General features: G+C 44.3%; 1 protein-coding gene across 3 annotated transcripts in view; it reads left to right on the top strand.

The window, feature by feature from the left end:
• Window positions 1–12,446, top strand: part of TSC22D1 (TSC22 domain family member 1) — a 94,365-nt gene extending 81,919 nt beyond the window's left edge. For 2 of the 3 annotated variants that reach the window (XM_021528468.4, XM_085577266.1), the window contains 2 exons: window positions 10,073–10,124; window positions 11,032–12,446. In XM_021528468.4, coding sequence (XP_021384143.2) covers window positions 10,073–10,124; window positions 11,032–11,289 — 310 coding nt within the window. In that variant the 3' untranslated portion in view covers window positions 11,290–12,446. The remainder of the gene's footprint in view (window positions 1–10,072; window positions 10,125–11,031) is intronic. The other variant, XR_014954537.1, reaches the window with a different exon arrangement.
• Window positions 12,447–12,719: the final 273 nt, after the last annotated feature.

Genomic DNA, 12,719 nt, shown 5'->3' with positions numbered 1-12,719 from the left:
ACTTGTTTTAAAATGCCTAGTTCTTCAGAAATAGAGCTGAAAAACAGGTTTGGGCAAAATAATTTGAGTCAAGAGCCTATCTGAGTGGGCAGTAGTGCAGTGCTGTGACTGAAACATTCACTTACAAATATTTTTGTTTGTAGTTGTCATGATTGTTTGTACCTGAACTGCAGATTGATGTTACTGTCCACCTGGTGGGGGCCTCTATCAATTAGTAGCAGCTGGTAACAGTCAGAGAGGAATTCCCCTGTTCTGTACCTTGTGTGGGAGGAAGCATGGCTCCCTGGATGGGAGGTTGCCTCCTGTGGGTTTTGGGAGAGATCCTTCTGGCCTCTATGCTTGGTGAACAGCAGTGGTTCCTTGGCTCTGTCAGTGGAGCTGGAAGAGGGGATTTAAATTCTGTGTTGCAGTAGGGATTTTCTCTCCTTCTGTATATTGAGAGTAGTGTAGCAGCTCAGTGTGTTGATGCTGTAGAAGAGTGGCAACTGGGCTAACACCCTGGGTAAGAATGAGGAAACGATTCCTGGGAGCTGTTTTGGACTCCATGCATTTCTAACTGGGTTACTCAGACTTCTGATACTGCAGTTACTTTGGCTTTGTTTTTGTGGGGATTGGGTTTTGTTTTGAATTGTTTTAAGCCACAGAGGTAAAAGGTGTCATTATAATGGTAGTGGTTTCTGAAGGATGAAGTAATTGTTTTTCAGAAGTGTTAGGTACCTGACATAATATATCCATGAGCCTTGGACCTTATATATACAAAAGACGCTTGGACATCTAATTAAATGGTTTAGGTGAATATCCACCAAAAAACATGCATCAGCAGTTTTAGGGAGAGGACAGGAATGCTTCATAAACAGGGTGCCACTTGTAAATGTAGCCATCACTGCATAAAGACGATTACCCAGATACTGATTAAGTATGACATGATAGGCTGCAATCTTTCCTTTGCAAGTTGTGTATTAAAAGATAAAGAGAACGTCTTCTGCTGTTTGCAGAATGTCTGGCTCAAGGGCAGCTAACTGTCAGTGGTGTGTGCCCTGCATGGCCAGCATGGATCCAACAGTCTCAAGGTACTTGCTGCTTTTAAGCTAGAAGATGATGTCCTGTGGAAAATTAGAGCTTCTTACTGCTTGAGGTTCCTTTGCAGGATCAGTAGGGTACTGAGAAAAGCTGGATCCCATTTGAAGGAGAACCAGGACTTAAGGATATACAGCCTTTTGTAGAAGACATGGACCCATGCCAGCTGTTTGCAGTCTCTGGCCTAGAAGGTGCTCCAGGGACATGTTCAAAATATGCTGAGCCAGCACACCTGTGTTCTGTTCTCTTTCATTTGCAGTGTGGCAAGGTTTCAAGAACCAAGTATTGTGTTGAAGTAGGTAATACATCCCTAAAGCCGCAAGGCAGTCGGGTCAAATTAAAATTTTGATCAATCTGTTCTTCAGGTAATTTTTAAGTTTTGCAGCATGCCTCATTTCATAGTTTTGCCTACTTTCCCAGGTTCCTTGTATTCTATTTCATATCAGTATCACTTTACAGTTTATTCCTTCAGCAAGGAGAGTGTAAATGGAGATACTCTGGGATTTCTGCGATTGTGAGTCAGCAGGATTTGTGTCTCTTAAATCATTGAAGCTGTGCCTGGATTAAGAAGCCTGGGAGTGCTTTCCCTCTCCAGAGTTGAGCTGTACCTCTTTCTCAGTGCTGTACTTACTGAGTTGAAGCATGGGCATTCATCAAATTCCTCTCATATGCTTGTTTTCACAGATGGGGGGGGGAAGGTACATGCTAGGCAGGAAATTATCCCACAAATGCTCAACTCATCATGTTTTAAAAATTTTTTAAATTGTTTTTAAAATTGTTTTTTAAACATTTAAAATTGTTTTTAAACATTTTAAAATGTTTTAAAATTTTGGGGTACACGGTACTGTGCAGCAAATTTAGTATTTATGTGCAGTAAATGTGCAGTATTTATGTGCAGTAAATTCTTATTTGTTTGTGGAAATTCTCTCCATGCTTTCCTGAATGGTAATGGAAGTAAATGGGGTTTGATTTCTAGAAATTAAAATCTCAATTCAAGTAGAAAAATACCTTTAAATAGGCTACAGTAAATTCAGCCTGTTAAAGAACAGTTCTTGGATGGTACAGAAGGTCTTGAATTTTTCTTGTTTTGTCTTAGGAAGTCACCAGATTACGACAAACTGTGGGTTGTGGCATTACTAGAGCAGAGTATTTTGACCACTCAGAGATTAAGAAATAAGGCATTTCAAATTTGTGTAATATGCATGCACTGGAGCCGGGGGAGTTAATCTTAAAGTCATTTACATACTTACACATTGCTACTGCTGATACACGTGAAGCCATTTGTTGGTTATTGCAGAGACAGAAACTGTGGGAGTGTAAATGGGCAGCTGGATAAAGATCTGTTGTCTTAACATACTTGCTGAGGAAGAAAAGTGGCATTGAAGTCTGAGCTTATTGTCTTCTTCTATACGTTATTTTTCTATACGTGTAAACAAGTTGTAGCGTTGGGAGTTTAATGTTATTGAACAGAATGACCTTAAAATGATTCTGCACAGCAGGGTGGTAACGAGGGATCTGCCACCACAGAAGCTGAGAAGTGGCCGATTTTCATCCTCTTTCACGGCAGATCGGTTTCGGCATCCCGGGTGCTTCTTTATCACACTGAGGGCTTACTTTTCCTTTCTGTACTTTTCATCAGCTGTTCGTAATAATTTCTGTAAAAGCTGGGGTAGGGAACTTCATTCCCAGCTTCCTGAAGACCATAGGACAACTCTAGTAAATTGCAGAGGTTTTGGCTTTTTTCCTAGCAACTCTGAGTTGGCTTCCAGTGCGATAGGCTTCTGTGGGAAACACAGGCAAGTGTCGCACCAAAAAATGGCCATCAAAGGACAAATGATATTCAGTGGGAAGTGTAGACCAGCTGTTAATGCTATATAAATACTTTTTAATAAGCATGAGTAAATTATTAGCTGATCCAAGATTTTCAATATAGTTTCAAGGATAACAGTTAGAAACAGGGGAGGAGGTGGGAAAAGAGGAAGGAATGGACTAGGGAGTTTAAAAAGGCACAATAGGTGTAAACTTCATAAGGGGCTGGGGACAGCGGAGATTAAGGGCCTTAAGATCCTCCATATCTCCCCTGTCCACAATTAGCAGTACTCAGTAAGACATAGTTTTCCCATTTCATGAGACCTGGTGTAGCTTTTCTGCAGCCTTAAGGAAACAGAAAATAATACAAATTCAAAAATAATAGAAGATGACCCTTCTTAGTTACAGGTTAATTTGGCTGTTTTTAAATTTGATCACTAAAGCCATTGTGTACTATTGAAGGTAACCTGGAGTGGGTGGGTGTCAGCCATTGTAGTTCCTCCTGGGCTGCTTGTCCCTTGGGTCAGAGATGCTTTTTAATACAAAGTATTTCATCTTTCCAAATGCTTGTCATGCCAGTGTGCCAAAACACTCCATATACTTGCCATGTTTATTATGTTAAATGTAACTTAAAATGATCCAGTGACTCTTTCCTTCCCTCCTTCATTTAATTTTGGAGTATGTGGTTGAAAATCTGTTGTACAGTTAGAATAAGTGGGATGACACACTTGTGTAAATGGTTTTTACTTCGAGGTGTTCTTGCCTTTGAGAAAAGCATTTATACATGAAAAGTACACAGAAGACCAGGGAATTGAACACTTTTTTATGCATTCATTCTTAAATTATTGAGGCCAAATTTCACATAAAGGAAAAATAAATTTGGGTAGTGAAACTTAAAGGTTGTAACATTTTATCACTCTTCTATATATGCTGCTTTATGACACTAAACTTCTTTCCCACATCCATCCTGGGGACAATGTCAGCATGCAGTGTGACATTGTGTGCAGCTTTCTGGAAGAAAGAAAATATTCCTGGCTCAGATGTCTCACTTAAAACTTTCAGGGTGCTAATTTCACCTGTAGTAAATGTTTCACACCTACTCATGTAAAGGTTTCTAAAATCAGGAAAACCTGTGATTCCCAAGCTGCATGTTACTGCAAATGTATAACTTCTTTAAATTTGAAGTGGAGTAGCATCTGGATGTAATTTCAGGTTTTGAGTTATGATAGACCTCAGCTTGCTCTGTGAGGGGACTTTGAAACTCACTGGACATGTGCACAGCACAGACCTTCATCTCAGCTGCATTGCTAGATGGTTATCTATGGATGATCTCGGGAAAGGCTTACATCCCTCTCCAAGCATCCAAATTTCTTTAAGATGGCTCATATTTCCCTGCAGGATTCTCTCTGATGGGTAACAAGTGGGTCATCTCTTTGACTGTATCCAGGTACTTGATTATAGACAGTATGTCTTGTTTTGTCAGCATTAAAGTTGGTAGAATCATTATAATTCTCATTAAAAATAACTAGGATTGACTTGGTAATTAGTTGTCTGTCAAAGAGAAAGAGGATATCCTCAGAGGAACCAGTGAGAACCTCTTCTTGTTTTTCTTTTGATCTTACGTGGTTATCTTCTTGCTTTAAATGCAGCCTTCTGTCTCTAGTGCAGAGCTCACAGCGTGATACTTCTTTGTATGCACTGCGATCAGAGATACTGTCAGGTTATTTCCAGAGCCCCAGTAGGGTGTGTGTATTCTTTCCACTAAATATTTATCTAGTTATGCTTGCACATCTGGAAAAAAAAATATTTACAAATACAGCACTTCATTTAACTAGCATATTGCATAGCTTTCCCTTTTATCTGTTTTTCCTGGAACTAAACCCCAATTTCTAGCAAACTAATAAACTAAATTATAGATGCAAATAATATTACTGTGGGGGAGGAAAAGCTCACATTTAAGAAAACTGAGAGAGTACTGTCTTGTAGAAAGAGCTTTTTCAATTTAGCAGAAATATATAAATTGAAATAGTAGAATTCAATCTAGGAATAAAATACATGTCTTTTGGAGCTGAGCTGTAAGTTCTTAGTGGCTTGGTTTCTTTAAATCAAGATCTTAGCTAAAGGTTTCGAGCTGGAAAAGGAAGTTGGCTGAGATTTTGTGAACTTTATTTAGGCTATCTGAAGATGGGGCTTGTGTGGGTGGAGTTATTTTGTTTGGTTGTTTTTTGGTCCTTAGTCTGTTAAAAATATTTATGATTTACTGTGGGAAAGAAAGTTCGTTGGACAGCTTCTCCAGTTATGTACCTTTACTGAAACGAAGAAAAAAATTATGACCTACTGAAATAAACGAACCTTTAGTCCTTGATGTAAAGTATAGTCAGAGCTTTTGCTGTCAGTTATTAGCTTGGCACAATTTTGCATAAGTTGGATGCTGGGAGGGTTGCTGTCAGTACACAAAGAATTTTGAATCTATGAATTTTAATGCAGAATAGTATTCTGCCATTTATTCTCCATTTTTAGATGCCAAGTGGAATGCACAGTCAGATGTCAGGTAGAATCTAATTACTGTAGCCTTTACTTGACTAAATAGCAGATTTTATTTTTAACCTCTTCAGTACTTGCATTCTGCAGTTGAAAGCTGTAGTTGAAGTTCACAAGATCTCAGCCTGTCTGAGCATAAGATGAAAGTGTGCTGTGACAGCAATTGCTGTTTTTCTAATATGGTTTCTGATATGGCATCTTTGTAACATCAAAAGATGAGATTTATTTTATGTTCAGAAGATGTGTATTGAGGGCTTTTAATGTTGTCATCTGAAGGGAGCATACACTGACAAGGTACTTACAAGATAAATGTTTTAAATTAAAGAACTTTTTAACACGCATGGAGAAATATGACAAACCAGACTTGCATAGAGACAAAATGATTCTGTGCTGTAGTTTACCTCATTATGTGCTTAAGATGAAAAGCACTTTCTTCAAGTGCTTAGCATGAATAAATTGAGACAGGAGGAAATAATTTAGTGGGAGGAACAGTGTTTAAGGGCTGAAATATTACAAAAGGTGACATGTGCTAAAAAGTCTTTGACTACTCTTTGTATGTTCAGTTTAAGAAGTCAGTTTACTTGAGGATCAAAGATGCTGGTGAACTACTCGTTTGCTGTATCAGACTCTAGTGATTTCTCAGGAGCCCATCTCGAGTCTTTTTCTGTTACTTTATGCAGTTTGTGAACACCTGGGGTGCTCTGTAGATAGGCAGGTTTCCAAAGCATGTGCTAACATGAATTTGTCCAACTCAGTGCACGCCTAGAGTGCCTCAAACTGAAGAATTCTGCAGCCTTTCTCACCTCTACTCTCAGGAATTTAAGCTTTTCCAGGAGCTGAATATCCCGTATGATCTGTTAATGATGTGGTTATAAGGTTTTGAGTAACACAGTAGTAATCTTGACACCCTTCTAGAGGAAAACTGAGTTTGGAGAACTAGCTTCCTTAAATCTTCCATGTACTTTTTTTATTTCAAAAATGAGATATTTGTTAAAAACAACAGCAAAAACCCAGTCCTTAAGAGCTCAGTGTCTGTCCTTGTCAGGCAGATGATGGGGTGTTGAAATGAGAACATCAGATATAGTGGTGCTGTCTCCTCCTCCAAAAAAATTCACCCCAGTTTTGGAGATAAATGTAATTTATATAGTGGGTTTTTTTTTTTATTTCCTAGATGATCTGCTTTCTCAGCCATAAATGGACTTATGGTTTGCTTTTCTGTAGAGTGGGCAAAGCAGAATGCATATTAATATGCAGTCCTACTTATGCAGCTGACAACTTTCTGTTGAATCACAACTCTACTTGTAGGCATCTAAAAATAAATGACAGATTTTGTTAAAAGCCCACTGAAGTTAATGAAAGATGGTTAATGAGTTTAGTGGGAATTCGATTTAGGATCATATGTGTTATCTCTTCTTTGTGAAGATTAATATAGATTAAAGATAGCAGTGTTGTTAATTTAGTTTGAGAATGGTATCATTTTTCTGTTGTAAACGGAATAATGGCATTTGATAATTATCAGTCGTTCTGGCAGAATCAGGAACCATCTTGGAATGAAACCATGACTTTATTTCTACCTTACGAATGAAATCCAATACAATTGTCTGCTGTCCGTCCTGCAGCAGCAAAGCAGGAGTTTTGAGGATAGGCCTGTGAGTTTGCTATCTTCAAGTTCTTTTATAAAAGCCTGATTAGCCTGATAGGACTTAACCTGTTTTTGCACCTACTCTGCCCTTTTTCTGATAAGAACTACAGAGCAACTGCAATTTTGTTAATTGCGCTGAGTAACTGCCATGGGGAGGAATCATTTGAGACATTACTGATTTTGAAGCCCAACCTTCATGTCATAAAACATGAATTTAGATCAAGTCAAGGAGTTGATACAGATTCCAGTACAGCTGATGTGCTGCTGACACTGTCTGTTACACGGCTCAGTTCATCACTGGTGTGTAGTGAGTAACCTCTGCAAGGAAAGTGCTGCGGGAGGTGCCAGTGCAGCACGTGCTTCCCGGTGCTTGTCCCTCGGCGGGGAAGCTGGAGCCTGATGCCCGTGTTGCTTCCGTTTGTTTGCTGTCACGAGTTTGGAAGTCAGTACATGGAAGAGTTTTTCTAAAACATTTCCTTTAATGTTGAGCCTGTTAGGTGCTATCCTGTGCAAATTCCCCACATGTGCCCTTGTGGGATGTGAACTCTCTCTGGTAGCAGGAAAATGGCTGTAAGGAATTATTATTCTTAAATGTGACCTCCCTGTGAACAGGATTAGTTTGAACTACTCTGCTGGCATTACTGAATGAAAGAATAGTAGTCTAGGACAACATAAATAAACTAAGAAGGATGATGCAGATACGCAAATGCTAAATTTAGCTTTAAGATGATTATTCCGTGCCTCCTGGCTTTCCTGCTTTTCTAAGAGCAGCACCTGTGATGTATGTGACTTGTAGCTATTGGAGAAGTTTGTTGTAGTGAATGGAAGAGGTTTTTGACTTTATTCTTTTGCATCTTTAAGTAATGTAATGTGGAAGGGGCTAGCAGGGGCCTGTTAGCTAAAGAAGCTGAGCAGCAAGAAGCTGATAAGGAGCTTTCTCCAAGGCTGTTACCAAGGAGACCTAGAGAAGAGAGAAATTGAAGAAAGATAAGGAGAGAACTTTGCAGCTGGACAGAGTATTTTTAGAAAGTTAGCTGAAGTCACTGTTACTTTTCACCAATGGTGTTATGTTGAATTATTGTGGCCAATAGTTAGGTAGAAGTCTAAACAATTAGAAAGTGTATAAAAGGTCAGCCATCTTCGAGAATAAAGAGTTACCATCTGAAACTGCTTACTGTCTATACTATGTGTCACGACTGCCTTCGTAGCGGCAATGTAACACATGCTGAAAGTGCAGGTCTAGGAAAGAGTGGTTTTACAGGTTGGCTGTTTCTTGTGACAGTATTTCATGATGGTCTAGTTCAGCCTTTGGTCTCTTTCTAAGCTGTTAGTGGTAGAGAAGATCACTTGGATGGGCACGGAAGTAGTTTATGTGTTCCATGACACATGAGAGCATAACATTTGTTGAGAAAAACATCACAGGTGGGAGAAGGATCTTTTCCTAAATTATTAATGCATGTGCTGTAACTTTTAAGGCTGAGTACCTTATGGTGCAACCTAAAAATAAGTGAATAGGCATTTTCTCTGTTACTATAGAAGAGTATCAGCCGGCTTGCTAGAAACCCACAGGTTTGTGTCATATGTGTGTTTGTAGATGATCAGTGGCTGAATATTTTTTTCATAAATGACTTTATGGGCTGATAAGGTGTGTGTAAAGGATAAAGGGGCATCGTAGCTGTCTGGGAGTTGTATCTGCAGTGTGTGGGTATCCTACTTGTACTGCTTGGCCTGGGCGAAGCGGGCAGAGCTGCCGGGTCCGGGCTCCGCTTTGCGGGGCTGAACCGTGCGGATTTCGGCTCGAGGCGGAGGTGCGGCTGGCTGGATGAGCCGCGGGAGGCGGCACCGGGGCTTCCCCGCCGCCGCGCGCCGATAGGTGGCGGTGTCGGCGCGGCCACGGGCGGCCTCTGGGCTCGTCCCGCGCTCCGCCGGGCCGTGCGGGGCTTCCCCGCCGCTCCTCGGGGCCGCTAATTATTATTATTTTCTCCTCTTTTTCCTTTTATTTTTTTTTTTTTTTAATTTTTATTTTTATTTTAAATCCCCGTCCGTTGCTGCGGCACCGCGCGTGCCGGGGCCGGCGGGGCCCGGCCTGCCCCCCCCGCTCCCGCGCGTGCGGGCCCGCTCCGCGTGGGCGCTCCGGCCCGGGCCGCGCGCGGCGGGGGATGCGCGCTAATGAGATGCGCGGCGCGGGGCGGGGCCGGGGCAGCGCAGCCAATGGCAAGCCGCGCCGGCGCATAAATGAGGGGGGGGCCGGGATACCCGGGTTTTGTGCTGCGCGGCGGAGCGCTGACCCCGCTCGGAGCCGGCCGAGCGCAGCCCCGCAGGGTCCCGCAGGGTCCCGGCCCCGCCTCGCCTCGCCTCGCCTCGCCCGGCGGAGCGGCTCCGCACGCACACACGCCTTCGAGAGGAGCGAGACCTTTATATATATATTTTTTTCCGGGGAGTGTTTCTGGCCGCGGTTGCATGAATGCCCAATGTTGTAGACCGGTGGCAATGGATCTAGGAGTTTATCAACTAAGACACTTCTCGATTTCGTTCTTATCGTCATTGCTGGGCACCGACAACTCGTCTCTGAGGCTCGACAGTAGGTAAATAAGTGTTGTGTCTGAGCGGCTCTGCTGGCGCGGCGGTAGCGGGGCAGGTGAGCTCCGGGCTGGCTCCTTTGTCCGGGGGAGCCGCAGCGGCGGCACCGGCGCCCGCCTCTCCCCCCGGAGCTGCTGCCCTCCCCGGCGCCCACCGCTTCTCCCGCAGCCTGCGATTGAGTTCCATCTTTGTGGTCCGTCGGGGGAAAAATGTCGGGATATTTTGGTCGGGCTGCGGGCGCGGGGCTCGGCGCGGCTTCACAGGTTGCTTTGCTGCATTAGAGCATCCTGGTGAGGCGGCGGCAGGGCAGCGTGAGGATGACTTTCTCAGCCAACTGGCTGCCAATGCTCGCGTTTCTTGTCTCTTAAATAATTCAGCCGCCGCTAATGTTGTATGTTTTTTCTCTTTCTTTCTCTCTTGCAGCTCCTCTGGTGCAAGCGTAGTAGCTATCGACAACAAGATCGAGCAAGCGATGGTACGTACCGATGGGGCATAAAACCTTGTTCGTGCTTGAAGCAGTAAACAATATGGGGATGCAGCGGCGATACCCGTGCTGGGACGCGTTTCGGTAGCGGAGCCGGGGACGGAAGGGGAGGCACGGCGTCGGTTTCGGGAGCTTTGTTATTTTTAATTGATCAAAGGCTTCCCGCGGGGAGGAATGCGCACGTTTGTGTATTGATGCCGGGGAGGGAATGACGGCATTGCTCTTGGCTACTGCCTCCCCAAACGATTGATCCCGGCTCCATGCGGCGGCGGAGGGGCGCTGCTGGGCAGAAAGCGGAGCCTATTTGTGGGGTTTTACAGTCCCAAAGAGAGGGGGTTTTCGGGTACTTTTCATTTTATCTTATTAACTCCCCCCGCCTCCGCCCCCAAGCGCAGGCGAGCAAGCCCCCGCGGGCTGCAGCCGGGGCATCCACTGCCGCTGCGCCCTCCTCCCCGCGGGCGGCACGGGCGCTGCGGTGCCCGGAGCCGGCTCTTCCCGTCGGGGGCCGCCGCTCCGCTGCCCCGGCCCCCGCCCGGCGCGGAGCCGGGGGCCCGGCCGCCCTTTGTTACTGGAGCGGTGCCTGGAGCCGCTCTCCCGGGAGCCTCTCCGGCTGTTGCTAGGCAAACTCCGAGCCTTTAACTCCCGGCTATAAATAACTCGGCCGCCCATTGGCCGCGCCGCGCTCTGACGTCACCGCGGCCGCGCGCGGCCGGCGGGAGGGAGGGAAATGCGGCAACCTGCGCCCAGAACTGGCTGCAGCCGGCGCGCGCGGGGCGGGGCCTGGCGCGGGGCGGGGCCCGGGGCAGCCCGGGCCGCACGTGAGGCCGGCCCGCCCCGCTCGGCTGCAGCCCGCCTCCCTAACGCCTCCCTAACGCGCACGCTGCCTTCTGCCTTGCAGGATCTGGTAAAGAGTCACTTGATGTACGCAGTAAGGGAGGAAGTGGAGGTCCTCAAAGAGCAAATCAAAGAGCTGATAGAGAAGAACTCTCAGCTGGAGCAAGAAAACACGCTGCTAAAAACACTTGCCAGCCCAGAGCAGCTTGCCCAGTTCCAAGCACAGCTGCAGACTGGTTCTCCACCTTCCTCTTCCCAGTCACAAGGGACAACACAGCAGCCTGCTCAGCCAGCATCACAGGGCTCAGGGTCTTCAGCATAGCTCAAGATGTCATCGTCGTCATGATTGCTGGCTTCTGGACTGTCCAGAGCGAGGAGGACTAGCGGGAATCTGCCACAGCCACCCTTCATCCATTTCAGTGCACGTTGCAACCCAGACCGAGGACTCCATGCCTTGCACACATCAAGAGAGGCTTCTCCCCCTTGTATTACACACTCATGTGTCTCTCTCTTACCTCCCTTACCCCTTTGGCTTGAAGGAGTCTATGTTCTTAGGTTGCTCGAATAAAATAAACTTCCAGAGAATTAGCACAAGTATACTGGGGACTTGAGCAGCTTCTGCCAGTGGCTGAGAAACGAAGCTGCATGCCTGATTTTTTGTTTGTTTGTTTGTTTGTTTTTAAATCTTCCATTCATCCAGTGCTACAGCTGATACAAGTGCTTTTCAAACTTGGAAATGTGAAGAAATAGACTGGAGGAAAAAGTGATGGCTCAACCCCCTGTAGTGCATTGGGGTTCCAAAGTGTGGACTGGTGTGTAGGATCTAAGAGGAAGAGGGAGAAAGGTAATCTCAGTGTTTAACACTTAATTGTCACCTGAAACCTTAAGTGCAAATATTTGCACCGTTTTCTGAACCAGTGGACAGGTGCATAAAGCTGTATTATATATAGAAAACAGGTAGGTGACAATATAGTTGTTGGGTCATAGGATAATTACCATGAAGGTTATTTGCCTACTGTATATTTGTGTATTTAGTGTAATTACTTTGTAAAATAGAAAACTGTAACTATTTAGGTTGTACAGATTGAAGTTTAGTTGTCTCATTGGCTGATCTGAAGAAGTTTGAAAAGTTTTTTTTTTATGCTACATATATAAGAATGCACCTACGCAACTGTTCAGAATTTGGCAAATTAATGCTGTTTGTGTAACTTCTGAAGATCCCTGGCTGCTGATTATCTTGAAGTAAATCATTGTTCCTTGTAGTTTGGTTCAAGATGGGAAAAACCACTCCAAAAATTATCAAGCCCTGCTAGCAAAGAATTAAAGAAACAAAATTGGATTTCCCAGTATGGGTTTTTTGCATATGATCTGTATAGTAGTATGCATATGTTTTTGTGCATGTTCTCTACAGTTGTAACACGTCAATGTATTTAACTGTTGCACTTGTCAACTTTCAATAAAGCATACAATGTTGATAAATCACTGTTTCTATATTGTACTGGTGTTAACCACAGCCACTTTTAAGATGTTGCAATGCAGTTTTACATGGGTGGTGAGGTCACCTCTTTAAAACAGGCAGATACTGAAGTTAAACGGAGGAGGAGGGAATAGGGCACCTGACGAAGTAAAACACGCTGGGTTTGGTCCAGTCCTGTGTGGTCAGGACTGTAGGGCCACAGATAAGTGTTGTATATGAATATATAAGTTGTTTCCTAGTGGCAAACTGTGCCCTTGCCTGTGTACTGGTCATTC

This window comes from Lonchura striata, chromosome 1 (assembly GCF_050655825.1).
Source record: "Lonchura striata isolate lonStrDom1 chromosome 1, ASM5065582v1, whole genome shotgun sequence".
Classification (NCBI taxonomy): Eukaryota; Metazoa; Chordata; class Aves; order Passeriformes; family Estrildidae; genus Lonchura; species Lonchura striata.
This window is presented reverse-complemented; position numbering and strand designations above follow the sequence as displayed.